We start from the raw sequence: 19,979 nt of genomic DNA on the forward strand, positions 1-19,979 counted from the left end.
TTCTATTTCTTTTAACATGTGGAGGTGGCAGCACTGACACCAGACTGTATTTTTTCCCAGGAACAGATACACACATCAACTTCTATTACATGGAAATGACAGAAGCATCACAGCAAAACTGAACAAATTAAACACAAAAATGTCCCTATAATTTACTGATGAATCTTTGCTAAGTATTTTTAAAAAGTAAGCTATACCAATCAAAAAAGTTATTTTGGGGGGTAGAGAAGGAGGCAGATCAGTTGCTTTGCTTCAAAATGAACTGAATTCAATTGGGGCTAAGGTAATTCCCAAAGCTCCTATGTACTCATTTTAGATGACAGTCAATAGATGTCAGGTTTACTATCATAAATCACATAAAGTTTATCGACATGAATAAAGCTTGAAACTAACACACAGATTCAAAATAACAAATTTTTAATTTAAGGAAACAAACATTTGTCAGCTTAAGTATTCAATATCTTATACGGTGAAGAGAGAGAAATTTTATTCCCAGAATAAAAAAGAAAAAAAATATCAAAACTGGTAACTCAAAAGGACTTTGTAGCTTTTTCAAGCTGAAATATATGCAGTGTCTGAGGATGAAAACAATGTGTATTTGAGAGATGTTTTAAAGGTTTTTAAATCTTTAGCTAACTTAAATTTTTCATTTATTAATGTCAGAAGTGAAATTTTAACATAATTTTTTCATGCCAGTCTATCAAAGATGAATTGTCTTAGATGAAAGAATGTGTTTTAATACTTTAAAAGCTATAAATCCTGAAATCAGGACACATAGTTTTGGTAATGGTCTCATTATTTCACCACAGAGATAAAATAATCTCCCTTCTCCTCTTGCCGCCACCAGCTTATTCATACAACCCAGCTGACCTATTTTGATACAATATATGGCTTGTTATTTTCAACTGCAGGTCTTTTGTAGTCCTTCTAAGAATCACTGCTCTCTAGGACACAGCTCCCACTTTTTCGCAGCAATGTCCTTCCCCCTCCTCTTGCGTGTGCCGTTGTGCTTTTGTTCACACTAAGAGATCTTCTTCAGATCAACTCAGATCTCTTAAGCAGTTTATACAGTGGTACATGAGAGTTTTATTTCCACCCCTCTCACCCCATCTCTTATCAAATACACAATGACAGGAGTGTGACAATTCCACTGTCAGTGATGTAAGTGGTGAATATTTTCAGGTCAGCCACCTGAAAATATTCCCACCATGGGAAAACTGTCTGCAGACTAACCTGGCTTTCAGTGCACAGTCTGCTTTGGAGACACTGTGTGTTATCTTGGTATCTTGCAACGTGTTAGCACAGATGAGTTAAGCTTCCTTGTTATCATGCTGTTTCCAGCTTTTTTAATCTGACATTCATTAAAATCTCTATTTTCAGAAGTACTAATCTCATTTAACTTCCCACTTACTTCAAATGCAGTTGCAGCTGACTAAAAAAAAAAAATCAAGCTTTTTCTGCAGTCTTAAAAATGGGTGGGTGTTTAACTTCAAGCAGATCTGGTAACAGTCAATTTAATGTAATTGTTGTAAACAAACAAAGAATTGTAAAATTAACTTACCGGTAGGAAAAAACAGTTATTTTGTATACACCACCGTGTCTGAATACTTGAATTAGAAAAACTTGCATTTGATGAATTAAGAACTGAGGGAAAAGCTATCACAGCATTATCCAGGAAAAACTAGAAAAAAATAAACATATAATCCATTAGTATGACAGCTGTTTAAGGTCAAAATAGAGAACAGAAATGGAGAAGCAGAGAAAGCCTTGCCAGTAACCATTTAACTTTGGTATTTCACTATTATTTTGTATCTTACTTTGAAATAGGAAAAGGAAAATGACATAACATGACTCCTTGTTCCTGCATTCTCAAACAAAAACAACTTTTTTAACCTTCATCTGACACTTTCCACTGGAATAAAAGACAAAAGGCTCTTTGTTATATTATTTTCATATAGCAGAATCTCAAACACACAAGAGACGATGATGAAATAAATTCGATATGAATAATTCCTGGGTTTACCTCAACTGAACGTCCTATTTAAACACAGGAAGAATTAAAAAAAGAATAAGAAGTCTTTACTGAAGTTGGTTTACACAGATGCAATAACATAATAATGCTGACATTAATATCGGGACTAATGTCATTGAAACAGAAAAGTGGATCCAGTATCTCCTGGGTCATCAAATTCAGCCAGTAATCACACACGAAACCATCATCATACAGACCCTCTTGATGCAATGATCCAGTGCTTTCTTAATTTAGATTTTGGTGACTACATTAATTCCAGTAGTTTGAATCTCAACATTTAAGCTGTTTCTACATTTAACCACTATTCGTGGCCAGTTCTCATGTTTTTCTTCTTGTCATAATCTCATCCTTTAGCTTTCACATGGCTTCTTTCTCTCCCGAGTATTTACAGTCCTAATATTTAGTATCATCTCAGCCTTCATTGTACTCATCAATCTATGTTTTTTCTACTTCCTTCCCTGAAAACAAGCTCTTCATTCCCCTAATTAGTCTAGTAGTCACCCTCTGTACATATTTCTTTCAATTCAGCCTTCTGAGTGACCAAAACTGCAAACACGCTTCCCAGATTTTATCAGTAGGTCATGCAATAGTTCTAACACTAATTCTGCAGAAAATGTATTTCCGTACATCCTAGAATCACAGAATCGTTAGGGTTGGAAGGGACCTCTGGAGATCATGCAGTTCAACCCCCCCTGCCAAGGCATGGTCACCTAGATCAGGTTACCCAGGAACATGTTCAGGTGGGTTTTGAATGGCTCCAGACAGGGAGAGTCCATGACCTCCCGGGGCAGCTTTTTCCACCCTCAATATAAAGAAGTTCTTCCTCATGTTGAGATGGAACTTCTTGTGTTTTAGTTTATGGCCATTGCCTCTCATCCTGTCTCTGGGCACCACTGAAGAGTCTGGCACCATCCTCTTACACCTGCCTTTGAGGTACTTATATGCATGGAATAAATTGAATATAAAAATTGAATTTATATATCTAGAATTATGCTCCTTTGCTCACAGCTACAAAACCTTAACAGCTCACTGTACCTCATGCAGCTGGGGCTCAGACAGATGATGATGTTATAGGAGCTTAACACATTCTGCACGTGGACATCACCCCAGCCACTAACACCATGCTCAGCAAATGTGAGGTAGCTTTCCTTCATTGGGACTCACCTAGGTAAATGCAGTTTATACTTACCATGAGTTCAAAGCAGTCACATGGATGGTTATTGTGATTCAGCTGAGTTGACATTAAGCCCACATAATTAATTAAAATCCTGAACTCATCACCTATCCACCTGATGAGCTTCCAACATGTATCAGAATTTCTTGTCACTAACCTGTCAGACCAACTATAATCTTGAGCTTTTTACTACTAAATTTCATCCTAGTTCTTTTACTCAAATGTGGAAACCATGTTTTTACTAGAAAATGGACATATCGTGGACCAGCCATAAAAGAGAAGAACCAGAGCATGTAAGACAGAAGGACTTAAGCACGTACACAGGGAAAGAGTCCATGGGGAGGTTGTGAGAAAGGAACAAGCAGCACTGGGGAGGATGTGAATGAGGAACAAGCAAAGGAAGAAAAGGATAAGAAAATGCAAACTGAAGGACAGTTGTGACGTACACGATGGACGAGGTGACACACATACAAGAGCCAATCATAAAGCATAAAGTAGCGTGTGGAAATAGGCCTTAACCAATAACAATTATGCACGATTGTGCATAGGGAAAGCAAGAATTGTATATTAGGGACACTAATTCATCAATAAAATGGCTTCTGCCTGATTCACATTGAATCGTGTAGAGTCCATTGTTTCTCTCTGCACTCAAATCCACACCTGACTTCTTCCTTTCTAAAATTCCAAGCCATACCTCACAGACACTAACTGTCACCTTAATTCATTAGTGAATTTCATAGTTCCTCTTATACACTAAATATGAAAATCCACATGTGGTTGACTAGAGTAGAGATCCACAGGTCACCTCCCTCTCACACGCTGTTCTCTGCAGGTCGTCACCGTGTAACCGACCTCTAAATTCTTTCTTCATTTCTGTCTTTAACTACTGTTACAGAGAAAACCTGAACTGCTTCACTCAGAGCAACTAAATGTGGATCAAAATGGTTTATTGATGTACTAATGTTAAATCTGTCAGTCATAGTTCTGTACAGCCAAGTCTTGGAAACTTGCAAGGACAGAGACCCCACAATCCCCCTTAGCAACGGTCTCAGCACTGTACATGCACAGTGACTTCTTTTGTCTTTCTAAACACTATCCAACCTCCCATGTCACCACCCAGGTTATGTTTTGTAGCTCTGCTGAGAAGAGTCTGAAACCATTATCTCTGTAACTCCCCTTCAGCAGAAGTCCAAGGTTGTGGATTTGTGAAGGTCTTCAATATGCCACGTATTACAAATACCAAGCTGGCACTCACCTGTGTTTGTACAGTTGCACTTTCAGGTTGTTTTCCTTCTCTAACATGACTGTGTATGTGAAACTACACATAATTAACCTGCCATCAGTGAAGTACAAAGTCAGGACCAGGATCAGTACCAGAAATATAACAGATAAACCACAAAAACAGACCCTACAAAATGTTAATAAACACCTACAGATGTTGTAACATCCTTCTATAACTGATCCCAAAGAGCTCTAATGACGTGCACATGCAGAGTTACACCCACATCTGCCTCTTCCCACAGGATGTGTGGGTGAAATGTACACACTCCCTCTTCTGGGAATGCAGGGTTCTGGCACACCCTCCTGAAAGGAGATGCAGGTGCTCTAGTTTTATGTGCCCCTGTGCAGCTCCCTGCAAGCTGTCAATGCACATGCTGGAGAGTGAGCCCTGCGAGTCCATGTGCAGTGACAAACCTGAGCCATGGTCCCTGCTTGTCCCAGCCCATGCTGTTTCCTGCCCATTTGCATGGCAGGCAGCTCACAGTATCTGACAGGGAGGCTGCTCCTGCTGGCTGAGGCAGAGGTGTGATGCCAGAGGGGTGACTTATGACAGTGTCAAAATAGTGTTTTGACAGTCATCTGCTTTCACTCATAGCTCTCTGTCTCCTGTTTCACATTTCCACATTGCCCAGAGACGTTGTGGAGTCTCCCTCACTGGAGATATTCAAGAACCATCTGGACACAATCCTGTGCCATGTGCTGTGGGATGACCCAGCTTGAGCAGGGAGGCTGGACCAGATGACCGCTGTGGTCTCTTCCAACCTGACCCATTCTGTGATTCTGTGTTTTTTATACTTCTTTTCACATTATTTCCTTCTTTACTTAAGAATTTTCTGAAGTCATTTGGTTACTTTTTGAGCCAGCTGATGCTCGCCTGCCTCTTTTAACAGGAATAATTTTGGGCAAAAGCCCTTCAGACAGCTTTGAGGATTTACTCCTCCTCCCTGCCTCCAGCTATTTAATAGCTTTTGTTAACAAGGGCATCTGCCAAGGGCCCCCACATCCAACTAACAGTGCATATACTTTTTCTGTAAACATGAAATATTTAGTTTCAGAATCCCACCTTATTCATGTCCCCAGAGCAAAGATTATATAACATGAAGAACTCAAACACAATTATAATCTAGAAACACATATGGTATGCATATTTATATATGTTAATTTATATTAAAGCATTTTAATTTTGGTTTTGAACTTTGCACAAGGCACTTCTGACCTATAAATGTTACCTGTATACACAGAACATTATATGAAATATGGTATATCTTTGCATATATTAATAAATTAATCTATTAATAAAAAGGAAAAAAAAAGGATATGGAAGTGTTGTCACCTGCCATGAGCCAAACAACACTTATTTCTGAATGATGTGTTTTCACTTGTCTTTCTTGTCTCTCATCAGTTATCTACATCTGCTATCACGCTTTAAAGATACATATTGTTCTTCAACATAGTATTTTTTGTAAGAGTAGGTTCAGTCCTACTAAGCAGTCACACCTACTCAAATGACTCAAATGAAAGCAGTATTTTTTATGAATTCCAATGTTTGCCAGGAAATGTCTGAGCATGCTACCATTAAATTCTTATTTTAACTTCATATATTCTAACAGCTTTTTCTTTTCTTGCGTTCACATAACCTGCAATCCTTAGTTCTGACTTTTTTCTGCTTTGCATAATGAAAATACCTGCTTTCAATGGGAGCCATGTGGTGACAGACCCTCCCCCCAAAACACGGGAAAAGCAAATTAGTGCATCTATTTTGTTCTTTGAAAACAACAACATAATACACTAGTTTAGATCTCATTAAAAAGAAGTCATCTTTCTCACTGAGGTATGAAAGCATTTGGATGTAGAATGCCTATCACAGCTTCCACTGAAAAATGCCAGTTGCTCTGGCAGGTGAGTCAGGACTTTTATTCCCAGATCCTCACAAGAATGCCCCAAGAATAGCGTGAAGAATCACAAACTCTGGTATCATGCCCCCTCTTCACAAGATCATAAGCGGAAGTTTAAGGACAGCCTGGAATGCTAAGTTCCTACCAAGACTATTATGCATTTTTTTACTAAATAACAGTGATACTGAGATATTGGTAAGTTGTAAAGGGGTGGGTGATGAAAATCCAGAGAGTACTGAAATGCATTTAGCAGAATTTTTAGAGCATTTTGCCTCTGGGTTTGTACAAGACTTCTTAACATCAAAGTGCTCATGAATCTGTGTTATTTGGTATGTTGTGGCATGTCTCTTGATAACAGTCAAATGTACCAAATTAAAGTTGCTCAAAAATTATTTTTTATTAAAGTTTGGGTAGCAAGTGAAAATGCATGACTGTCTTTGTGCCACCATGTATTCAATTCCCAGCCCCCTGCAAAGGCAATATGCAGTGGCAAGTCCCTGCCTTGTTCTCTCTTGTCCCACCAACAAGAGAGATGAGGAGCCTGCTGGGCCTTTACAGACTCAGACACCATGATTTCTGTGTTTGACAGATATGGAGAGATCCTCACTTACAAAGGCAGTGACAGCACATCTCTTCCCACACCCTTGAAAGAAACCAGAGCTGCTGTAAACATGATTTCAGAGCAGTGTCTCACCTGCTAGTGCATCTCTGCTAATCTAGTGGACCTAGACTGATACTGATTCTTTAAAGTTTCTTAAATCCTGTCTATAATCTGGAATAGATTTGTGACTGAGCACTGCAAGTATGACTTAAATAATATGACTTCAGCTGTGCATTCCACTTTCTGCTTCTGACTCCCAGGCCAGGTCAACCTCTAGGCAGTGTCTGTTTATTCTTCTTGAAAGACATGCATTAGGCACCCTCCAAAACAGGGTCTTCAATGTGCCAGGCACTGTCAGGATGTATAATTAGAGTGTATGTGCCAAAGAGCTTGACAATTAAAAATACAAGGTCAGCAACTGTATTAACAGAGTCAGCTACACTAAAAGGAAGGTACCTTAAAGAAACTAACTTTCCACTAAGAGAATGAAAGCAGGTTTGATTAATTATTTGTCATTATTTAAAACAGGGTATCATTCATGACTTAGAGGAGGCTAATACTTGCATCATTAAAGGCAGCTCGTGCTCACAGACGTACATTAACCAATGGAGCAAAAACACTCAAACCTCTCTCAGTCTTCACATTCCTAAACACATGCTCTTTCAGAGGAAACAGTCCAGAAGCTAAAATTCACTGGATGAAAAGACAGGAAAGCAAGTAATATCTACAGAAGGGCCACAAAGATTATCAGAGTGCTGCAGCACCTCTCCAATGAAGACAAGGCTGAGAGAGCTGGGGTTGTTCAGCCTGAACAACTCTCCAGGGAGACCTTAGAGCACCTTCCAGAACCTGAAGGGCCTACAAGAAAGATGGGGAAAAACTCTGGAGCAGGGTCTGTTGTGACAGACAAAGGGTAATGGTTTTAAACTAAAAAAGGGTAGATTTGGACAAGATATAAGGAAACATTTTTTTTATGATGGGGGTGGTGAGGCACTGGAACAGGTTTCCCAGAGAGGTGTTGGATACCCCATTCCTGGAAACACTCAAAGTCAGGTTAGACAGGGCTCTGAGCAACCTGATTTAGTTGAAGATGTCCATGCCCATGGCAAGGGGGAGTTGAACTGTGTGACCTTTTAAGATTCTTTTGAACCCAAACTACTCTATTATTCTATGACCCTGAATCTTAAAGCTGGTAGTTAAGAGTTAGTGGGACAGTATAACCCTGAGATCTTGTTGCTGTGCCAAGAACCATTCATGCATTTGATGCAGAAGTCACTGAAACAAGGAGCTGTTGCAGGACTCTTTCCATGTTCCTTGAGATCACATGGATCCCAGAGGATGGTGAGGCACAGTCCTTTGATGTATTGTATGCAGTCGTTCCTTCAGCTACCAACTATTGATCCTTTGCAGTCATGCAGTCCTACTGTCCCTCTGGGATGCCTGGATTGCTCTGTGCAGGATACTTTCTCATGTTCAGTTTAAAGCAGGTCAGCTCGACAAAAACAGCTTTCCTCAGCCACTGACAGTTGTCCTTCTCTCCATACAGCACCAGACCTAATGCTGAATGGATCACCAGATCTAATGTGTACCCTCTCCCTTCAGCTCAGAAGTATTTGATACTTGTGTCATGTTAGCTGATTTTTAACTTCCCTCCACTGATCAGGACTACATACATCTCAAACCTGAAGAAGAAATTCAGATGTCTGCTAAAACAGCTAATTTCAAACAAAATTGCACCCCCACTCTTTTCCACTGTCCCTTGACCATGAAGACTGAGTTTTATTTGACATTTTGGTCTTAATGATGATTTATTAGGTGTGGCATGGTTAGACACTTTTTATCTCCGTTAAATCCTAATGGCTACATTTTGCCTTTTTCTACTGAAAGGGTTCATGGAAATCAATGCAGTTAATGGACTCTGCTATTAAGTATATGTTGCTTGGAGATATAATAATGATGCTTCAGAGTCTCTCCCACAATTTGCTAATGCAAATTTCACAGTCACATTTGAAGTCATTTTTGCTAGTCAAACTATTCAGGTTTAGTTTCAAGGTGGAAATTGTACTTAAAATTATCATCTCATGAATATCATGGAACATGATTATTTGTAACATTGCAACATTGCTGACAAGGCACTGAGACTTTAAAATACAGCCTATTAGGTTTTACTATAATATTCAGTCCACATAAAATTGGAAGTGAGCCAATAAAATTAAAACCTCTATCTAAAAATTATGTACTGAACAACTCCTTTTTTTTGCTAGAATGTCTTTTACTACTTGAAGGCCAAATCTGAAATGGACTGTACACACTAGTAGAACTTTAGTCTAAGCAAAAAACTGTTGCTGACTATATCTCCTTTTACATTTTTTAACTTACTAAATAACCATATGCACAAAGTCTAACTCAAAGTATACTTTCAACCCAAGTAAGTTCTTTCTTTTCTTCTGATATATTTACAGAGTTGAAAATAAGGGAAAATCTAACCTGATCTTCATTTTACAAGGTACTACATCTCTGGGGTTTATGCTGTTCCATAACTTTTGCATGGCTCAAGGTTGTCATTCAAAAAGGCACAGAGTCTTCAGCTAATGGAGAATCAACAGCTTTTCAGAATAATTATTTCCATTGCTAACTGCTTTCACGGCTGAAAAGTCAGCTTATATTCTCATTTCCAGCCACTGCTTCTTTGAGTTTCTCTTCTCCCAGCCTTACACACTAAATTCAGCTAGGTGAATTTTAGATTTTGAAAATGGAATTGGTTTAGAGTTTCTCTCCTCTCCTTCAAAAAAAGCAGGAAAAAGGAAGAAGAGAAAACTAACATTAACAAGCTAGGAAAACTTAACAGTAAAAATGGAGAGAACACTCTACCAGAAATTTCAAGTGTTCACATTTAAAAGCCCACATTACATAATTTGGACAAGTTTAGTACTTAGTGTAACAAATGATTGACTAAGGGTCCCCTGAAATGTGAGAAAACAAAATAGAACAGTGTAGATACCATCAATCTCTAAGTCCTTTATGAATCCTAAGTAACAAAAGTACCACAACTCAGGGAAGCATTAGAGTTGCAATTTCAAAAGCACTGAAATGTGAATCTTACTCACTTGAAATGTGAATAATATCTATGCATTAATGTTGCAATGAAAACACTGCCTAAATAAATGTTAGAGTTCCCATTTTGCAGATACAGAACTGAACTGGAACACTTTCACAGATTTACAAACAGAATCCACCTTAGCCAACAAGACAAAACAAAGGAAGATTTTTGATCCCATATATTGCTCATCCATTAGAGAACAGACCCTTCACACTGAACGAGATCATTAAGATTCATGCTTTGAGAGCATTAATGCCAGATTTACTCTATGATTGCTACAGCTGCAAAAGAATAATAGAATTACATGGATTTTCCTGGTTAGGAGAGAAAAGCACAGGTTGAAATCACTTAAGCAGACATAAGCCCTAATGAATTTGGAGTTCAGTACTTTTGAAGTTTTGATGTAACTTTGATTTTCTTTCTTATTTTAGAAAAAGACAAGCACGTGAAATCAATAATGTATACATTATGATCATTTTGGGGAGCATCACAAAACTGAATAGAGCTTAGTTTGTTTCATGCAAACTCTTCCACACATCCTGTGAGGAGATACTTCATTTATTCAGAAGGGCTGTTTTTCTGAGTCATCTATGCACAATTCAAACCTGGGATTTAATTGTTTTCTATTCATTATAAATAATATTTTTCTTTAGCAAATTTAGCCAGGGTCTGAGCTCTTGTTGCGCATCCTGCTTGCAGAGGTCTCCATTACACAGCATGAATTTTTTTTGCTCTGCTTTACATTTCTGTCTCTGGCAATTGTTATCACATATGTTCCTGGCATAGCCACAGAACATAAATTTAACATCTAAACAAATACTGAATAACACAACAATGACAAATCTTAAATGAGCAAAGAACCACGAAAAATTACCCCTTTTTCCCTTACCATGTTGAATACAGCCATGGTTAATATTATAGCAGTGGTTGTGAATGTAAGAGTGATCCTTGGCCAAGGACGGTTTGCAATTATTCCAGATGATTTCAGGATCCACAACAACGAAGCTGATGCTTTCTTGCTACATTGCTAAGCACAAAGAGTTTAGAAAAGAGAAAAAAATATCATTAGTATATTAATTAGTATAAACAAGGGTAGAACTAAGACACCTCAAGATTGAGGGCAGCATCAATCTTGAAACATTGTACAGAACTGTTTAACTATTATAGTCTCATGAGAATTACAGATCATGATTAAACATGAAAAGAAAGAAATTTATTTAAAATACCTGCGATGACAATCACTTCCATTAAATAATTATAATTTTCAAGTACCTTACTAAACATTCAGTATATATTATAATAATAGCAAAATACAGAGTTGACAGCAGTGTCATCACCTTTAACATCAGCAAAACCCTTGAAAATAAACTGACGTGCCTTGACTGAATTGAAAGAGTCACATTTAGTAGCCTCTGGAAACTTCAAAATGTAAATAATGACTCTGCAAAGTCTTTGACACAGAATAAAGGCTAGCTATATCCCTGGAGCCCTCAAAACAGGAGAGTTTCCGGGGTTTTCTTTCATTTTTTTGGAATCTTGTTTAATAATTAGTTTTAAATCGAAAATAACTCAACAAAGCAAATCAACCTTCACTAAAACTATCTAGAAGGCAAATAAGCATTTCATAGAAAACTGGACTTAAATTTGACACAAAGAGTATTCAGTGAATAGAAAAATTTTTTTTACGTAGTGGCAAAAATTAACAATAAAAAACTCTGACTCATTTAATCTGCTTCTAAGAAGACATTGCAAAGTCTCCATTCATACATACATAGTGCCTAGAGGCACAAGAGGCTCACACAGAATAAACAACAATTTGTGACACATCCAATAAACATTAATTTTCTCAAAACTTTAACAATGAGGAGATAAGGTTGCCTAGAAGCATCTTGTGCCCTTTCCAAATGTCAAATTCAGTTTTATGGAAACCTCTGTAAAAAAGGCAAAGAAAAGTTAAGGAACATGACAATCCCACAAAAATAATTGGTTTTTTCAATGTGTTTTCTCTATTTACTTAATATTATCTGAGATTGCTCTGCATATTGCTTTCACCCCAGCCCCAGCCATCAGCAGAGATACAAGCTCAGGAATGAGAACTCAAGCACAAAAAACTAGCAAACACAGGACTTAACTTACAGCACTGATCTATTTGCTCAGGTTCAATAGCTATGGCACATTATGCTAAATTACACCACTACCCAACACATGTGATGCATTTTGCATGAAGGTCTTTATCATACTGTACATAAGCCTTTCACTCCTAATTATGCATTATTTGGACAAATCCTCTGCATATGCAGAGCTTTTTTTACATATTGTTTCCTTTTATGACAGGGAGTTTTGCTGAATTGGACAGGCTGAGATCAGTTTCAGGAAGGTCGAAACAATCATTGGAATCTCAAGGATGGACAAAGAAAAGGAGAAAAAACATGCAGCTTTTATATACACATTACTCCTCCCCCATATTAAAACCTCACCCAAATACATAAACTCAAAGGACCTGCATTTTTGAACAAAAAAAATCCTGCTCAAAAGGCTTTTTGAGCTCCCCAACCTTGTTCTTCACACTTAAGTACACAGCAAATTTCAAAATAATTTGAATCCACATATAGTTTTTAGAGAAGTTTTGTCATCCCTCCCACTTCAATACAGTAAAAAGCACAAAGCTTTGATTGCTGCTGCTGCTACAGAAGGGGAGTGTTCCGATGGATGCAGGGATTGGATCTGTGTGAAAATGAATAATTTAGTTCTCTGTCTAGTCTGCCTAAAACCCACTGAGTCAGGGAGCATGGATTTATGGCAAATTAGAACAGTCATGAAATCATGCCTTAATTACTCTTTACCTTTTTTATAGCTCACATGGAACTTTATTACAACTTAACCTACATTGTTCCGTGATTTTCTTGGAAATTTAAAAGCAGCTGGAATAGTTTAAGTTGCATTAGGGACAAAACTAGGCAAGTACACTGAGAAAGTACTAGGAATATAAAATAGCTAAGAAATCATATCTATAAAGCTGTACACTCTGTTCTTTCTGAATTACATTACAGGGAGGCATACTGTTCAAGGAAAGTCTTTAGGATTAGAAATTCCAAGAAAATAAGCTAATGATGGAAATAAATTATCTGGTCTAAATCAGATATATTTTATTATGAATTTTACAGGGTTTATGTTATCTGATGAGAGGCTAATCAAATCAAACACGAAGACCTGGTGATGATCAAAAGGGCAATGACAGTTGATGAGTAACCTCATCAACAGAAGCCACTGAATTTGCTGCTTCTAAGACCACTGAAAGAGGTTGCTGCAGTCATGATTTCTCATGGAAAACCTACCAAGAAGCCTCAATGAAAAAAACTTCCTTTCCAGGATGCCCTGCAGAGTAAGGGTGATTCCTGCCTAAAAGGGTAGCAGGCTGGCACAGGACAGTTAATTTTGCAAGTGAACAGAAAGAAACTTGGGATTGTGTAAATATATCTTAAGGGCATAGTGGGTATGTGGAAAACCTGCATGACATTTAGAGGATGGGACACTTAAGAGAGGAAAGGAAGGCATGAATGTGGATCAGATAAGTACAAGCATAGGTAGATGGAGATGAGAAGGGATGAAAGGAAAGAGATGAAGGTGAAAACTTTTCTAAATGAGTCTATTGCATATTGTTATTAAATTCTATCTCTAACAATCTTCTGTGTAAGTGCAGTCCTTATTCTGAGCCTGCATGTGTGTGAATGGTAATAAACTTCATGCTGGACTAGATGGCAAGGGGCACAGGATGGGTGCCAGCCACTGGAGAGAGATCACATGGGTGAGGCAACTGAGGGCTGGGTATCAGTAGCTGAAGTGTGTCAGACCAGTCCCTGGGGAAACCCACAGGGTGTGTGGGGGCATGTGTGTGTAACCATTAAGAACATTCAGACAGAACTGGTTGGCAAGTAGGAGATCAACATTTGGAAAGACCCAAGGTTTCAGCTAGTCACTTTATAAAGGGGACAGAGCCTGGGTATGGATATTGTATTGACTAAAATTCCACATGCAAGACCCACAAGTTAAAGTGTGCCTGTGGATGAGCACAGTCAGGAAGTGTGTATGCCATCAGTCCTGATCCTCCAGAAAGAAGGAACTAGATCATCAGTGTTGATCTTGTTTACATGAGTGCTGCTTGTTGTTATGTGGGTGCTGTAAGAGAGCTGTTCTGTCCATGGACCTGTGTGACTGCTCCTCTGTGTACGGTATATGCCCGTTTTCCTATTGGGAATACATGCCCAACCTCACTACAGGTTGCACCTGGGACTTCAGTGAGAGTGGGACAGGAGGATCTCCTCCCTGGATTTTAAAGTCCATCAAATTGTTCTTCAGTGAGTCAAGAAGGAGCACTTCCCAGCTGCTGAACTCCACTGGGCCCAACAAGCTCTAGCAGCTCTTACTTTCAATTTTGTAATTGAAAGTTCAGTAACAGATGCAAACAGTAACAGCTCAGTAACAAATGCAAAACAATGTTGTAAAAAAGTTGCTTTCATGTTTTAGTAGTGCTACACAAAGTAAATTTAGTTTTCTCTGCTCATATGAACAATTTGTGTTATCTTAATTCTGAGGATAAAATTAACTTTCACATAGAAAATCCCTGCTTAATCCAAGTATCTAAATACAAGAACGCTGGCATCAAATGAGGGTGACTTTTCAAACTTTTCTACTTTAACATCAATGCTTCCAATTGTTAAATTTGAGCTTTCTTTGTATTTGAAAGCAATCATTGAAAAAAATTAAAATATAGAATTGCTGAGACTACTTAGCAATGTCCATGCTGAGAACAGCATGTATTGCTGAGAACCACCTTTGTTTTCCAAGTACCTGGAAAGCAGGTACAGACTTATGCACCTTCTGTATGAAAATTGCTTGCAATAATTCCAATTTTTCTTTGCTTACAATATTTTTGAACAATATCACCTGACCTTGTTAATACATTTTAGCAAGGAGGAACTAATTTTCTACATTTCTTTAAAAAACTCTTTTTCTGCTACCATTAAGGAAAAACAAACAAACAAAAAAAGGCAACTTTATCACTAAGAAAAGGTCTGGAAAAGAACATAAGCTTCTGGAAACAATATACCATTCAATCAATGTGATTAATCAATAAAGAGATTCTACTCTTTCCATTGCTATTGCTAAATTATGGACACTGATGGCTCTAACTGGAAGAACAATGTGAGTGATGTTAAGAGGGCAACTTCAAAAATGAAGTTGTAGATAGTTATTTCCACTTGTCAAACAGAAGCACAACAGGGTGATGTATTTCTTACCAGGCTGCTTAATGCACAGCTCTGAGTTCTGGAAGGAAAAGACCCCTGTTTATTTGGTATGTCTGCCATGCCCACCTTGTTTGTTAAGACAATGAGGGTCCTGAAAGGAAAACTTGTGGCAAAACCCTTAAAAATCTTAAAAAACCTTAAAAATCTTTAAGCCATTGAGTAGATATTCCTTGGAAAACATGAAAGAATACACTGTTGAATAATAATTTTCTGTGTGAATACCAGATTTGCTGAACTTCATTTCATTTTTGAGCAGTCCAAATCCAGTCCATATGTAGTACAACTGCAGCATTTCAATAAAGCTGAAAATTTGGGGAATCCCTGGAAGCAGAACTGGAGTGGTGGGGAAATCATTAAAACTACTCTTAAGAGCAGAATTATGCTTATATATATTCAGAGCAGAATATATTTATTTTGCTGATTCCATCATCCATCTTTTGTTGTAAATATTATGTCTCCTTTGAAATTTTCTGAATAAAATGGAGAATGAGATTTAGGAAAGAAAGTGATCAGTTCTTGAAAGCATGCAAGTAGGATAAGACATCAGATCTCAGTAGCACTAGAGTATCACAGTGTTTATTCTAAGTAGAGCTGGCAGAATATGGTTTAGTATTTATCATTTACTGACTAGAAATAATAGGTATTTGTAGTATGAGAGGTGACTAATGTATTACCTTTTCATCTGAACATGTTAAATCTGATATGACAGCACAGCATGATAATGAGTAATAACTTATTTTGAATATTCAGGACATTACAATGTATCCTGTGTTGTCTTTCTACACACAAAAACCTACTTCAGCATTTAATAAAATGAATGCTGTCTTTCTGAGTAGGACCAAGAAACTGGTGCGAGAATTAATTGTGACAGCTCTGTCGTAGATGAAAGACAGTGTTGCAAGAGCTGTCACACTTCTCCTTCACATGCAAGCTGAGGTTGGAACACCTTCACTGAAAACGTCTTATTTACAGAAAGCCAGTGAATCACATTTTCTATAGTTCTATTGTTGTTCTTTTCATTTTACATTCAAATACAACTTGATATTTTACCAATACTGATGCTTCAAAAATGTAATCAAGAGAAACAAAATTCAGATTTTTTTACATGCTCGTTTTTACTCAGAGTTGAAGAAGACACCAAAGTTCAAACCCAAAGAGCTTGATGACAGCAATTACACTGACCTAAGCTTGGAGAAGGGGGATTTTGCTATATAGGCACAAGCTTTTACTTACATATTTATTAATGCTTCTAATGTTGACAAAAAGGACCAATGTACTTCTAAAAGGACTACTGTAACACCAAGCTTTTGAATTCCACAGTGGCACCTGTAAATCTAAGCCAGGCATTTTGAATCACACAAAATGTATCCAGGTGAAAAGTCTGCTCAATTTATATTTCATGCAACTGGCTGGACAAAATCTAGAATCCTAAGTAAATAACAGCAAAAACTAAAGTCAGTATCACATTTTTAATTTCACCATACGTTGCAGTGTTAATTATCCTTTACAATGGGGCATGTTAAAATGGCCACGTGGTTCACTCAGCTACGTCATTCAAAGGAAAGAACAGGTCAGTGACCTGCACAAATATGCCTTTAGGCACTCAGAGTTCAGTCCTGGCACTTCCTGTGCTGCTTTCCTCACTCAAGAAAATGTACAGTGACTGTGTTATATGCTATTTTAAGTTAAGATGTTCTCAGTCCCTCCCACCAAGGTTTTTCTTTTTCTCAGAAAATATTTAAAGAGCCATTGGTTTTGAGAAGAATCAAACCAGAATGACATTTTAAGGACAATGCTCAGGGCACTGAACTAGAGGAAGGAGTTCTTGAATGCTATGTTCTACATTGTCCAAGACTTGATCTCCAAGTGAGATGCTACCATCCAAAACCTGTCTCACACAACAGGAGCTCTGATCTGTGGCCGTACTCTGGTACTAGCACATCACAGATATCCCCTCCAGGTAATACATGTAAAGACCATTGAAAACAATCTGGATGTTCTCTGCTCTCCTGCTTTTTTGATGACCATAGGAAAAATTGTGTGCACACCAGGAAGCACACTTGGATATCTCTTCATGTGAAAGTAACTTACAATCTCATCATGGGCAAAGACACTAAAGGGCAGCATTGCTGGATTTTAAAAGTTATTAAAAGAGAATTTTTGGCAAAGCAGACAAAAGGAATGTGGTTTTCACCAAGTCAGGCAAGTTCTTCAGCTGCCTTCAATCACATAACTAATGTCGTAAACATGTAACTCAAGAAGCTGAGTAAGAAGAATTATTTTTGTTACTTAAATCAGTACATTTATAACAATTCCTGAAGTCTGAACATGGTACTTAGTTAAGTGGTGATGGATTTGCTGTTGTAGTGCCTGTGCTAGAGACTCATCAGAATGACTTTTAGGATTGATGAGCCTCTTTCATGGACCCTGTTGTAGGTGCCAAAGTGCCTCTTAAGGTTCTCCTTGCCTTCCACTGTTTTAATCTTCATTTAAAGGCAAAGCCTTACTGCTGAAGAAACTAAAGGGCCTGGATCTTTCATCTGTATCTGCATTAAGAGACACTCACATCAAAGGTAAAATTGCAGATCGAAAATAATTTCCAAGTAGTGCCGGTACTGATACTCCTTTCCTTGCAGAGCTTTTAAATACCTTATGTGTACACAGTTGTTCTGACTGTACCTAAGTACCAATGCCAATTGCTTTAGAGTAAAATACAAATCCCTGCAAAATAAAAAGGTATAGATTGTGTATCACTCTTTATACAGTGGTGTGGTGTAAATAATGTGCTCTCTTCTAGCAGGGACAGGGCTGCTCAGGTACTGGCTGCCCTTTGTCAGAGGTGACCTTAAATCAGAACATCTTTCTCAACTGTGAAGCCAGTTATTTTCTGCTGTTTGCTTTGCTGGCATTGTGTTCTGCTAATTCCATGATTCAACTGGGTATTTAAGGGACACTATAAACATGTTCAGATGAGACGACATTACCTCTATCTCCTCTGTTAGCTTAACTAGTCAAATAGGTTTGCAAGGTAGAAACATACACAACAAAAAACCATCTCATATTAATGAAAGTAACTGGCACAAAGAGTATGTCATATTGATTAAGTGCATGTGTGTCCCAGGTAATGCAAAAAGATTTTTGAGACAGTACTTGCATCAATGCATAAGGAACGTCTGCTTGAGATTAATACTTCTTTGGCCAGCTACCTCCGCTACCCCAAAGATCTTTCCTTTACATGCTTAGTGTGGGGTTTTTTTTCTACTGGATGCATTACATTTTCCAGTGTATCACTTAGGTACCAGATGTCTGCTTCCTTGAACTCACAGCAGGAGGTAAAACACATCTAACACTTACCAGGTCTGAGGTGTTTCACATGCATTCTATGAACTCGTCTATACTTCAGGAAGATAAAGACAAGAGATGCAGAAAATAAATGAGCTAAAGGACAATCACTGTCCTCTATCCCTCTACTTGGGAAGGAAACCTCTCATGGAAAATTCAAAGAAAATATTCAAAATTAATTAAAAAGAAGGGCCTACATTTAAAATAAGAAAATATAAGACAAAAAGGATCTTTATGACCAAAAATACTCATAATCTTTAAGAGCATGAGTATCTCTGAATACTGTGACTATCCAAAAAAAAAAAATTTTATAGGCACAAAAAAGCAGTCAGAACATAAAAGATATAAATTCCTTTCAAACTTCAGGATAAATGCCATTTTAGCTAGGATTGAGCAAGGTTTAATGCCTATGGGCAAATGACTGTTTCTGTGAGAACTGTCAGCTCTCCCTGCCCTCGACCTGTTTGCCCAAGCCCAGCAGGGAAGGACACACCACAAAGACAGGCTCTGGAAGTCTGTAACCTCCTTATTTGTGCTACTACTCTGCTGCATCGTTTGATGGAAAAATGCCTACTCTTCTCTAATGGCTGATATTCTCACTCCACAGCAGACTGAGCTGGACCATGCTGCAGTGCTGCTGAACAGTAGAATCAATTAGTAAACTCAGGGTGAAATGCTGAGCATAAATCTGTTCTTACAATATTGTAATTAAATTCCGTAAGAGCTAGTAATTTTAGCATTACAGTCTGGATTTTTTTTTTTTTTTTTTTTTAATTTTGCCAATGAAATTAAAATCACACAGAGAAACTTGTTCAATGTTGGTTTTTGTGTGACTTACTCTGTGGTGGTGACAGACATTTATGATAGGTGAACACTGAGAGTGGAAAGTGTCAAAAGTACTAAGACAAGCACATAACACAGTGATAGCTAGGTGTCCTAATCTGAACTTAGATTTTGCTGTCTTTACTGGCATTTCAGGTCCCACTCTGTAACTCTTGTAACAGTTCTGTAAATATTTGACTACTATTGCAAGTTTATGTACCAGGTGCCAGTGCGCAGGCTGGTGGTGAGGCCTGACCCTGGCTGGGCACCTTGGGAACACCAGGCCAAGAAAGAGCCCAAAATGTTGGGCAGAGAGAGGAGGAAGGAGCAAAAAGGGAGAAACAGCAGAAGGAACACCAAGGTTGGAGGACTGGGCACTCCATGCTGGAGCAGATAACCGCTCTGCAGCCCATGGAGGATACATGC

At 38.0% G+C, this 19,979-nt stretch overlaps 1 protein-coding gene across 2 annotated transcripts in view; it reads right to left on the reverse strand.

The window, feature by feature from the left end:
* The window catches only part of ADCY2 (adenylate cyclase 2), a 205,883-nt gene that overhangs the window by 23,207 nt on the left and 162,697 nt on the right, over window positions 1-19,979 (reverse strand). For both annotated transcript variants that reach the window (XM_048312183.1, XM_048312174.1), the window contains exons 16-17: window positions 10,973-11,110; window positions 1,562-1,681 (exon numbers count right to left, since the gene is read on the reverse strand). In XM_048312183.1, the coding sequence (XP_048168140.1) occupies window positions 1,562-1,681; window positions 10,973-11,110 (258 nt within the window). The remainder of the gene's footprint in view (window positions 1-1,561; window positions 1,682-10,972; window positions 11,111-19,979) is intronic.

Source organism: Corvus hawaiiensis, chromosome 1, assembly GCF_020740725.1.
Source record: "Corvus hawaiiensis isolate bCorHaw1 chromosome 1, bCorHaw1.pri.cur, whole genome shotgun sequence".
In the NCBI taxonomy this organism is placed as follows: Eukaryota; Metazoa; Chordata; class Aves; order Passeriformes; family Corvidae; genus Corvus; species Corvus hawaiiensis.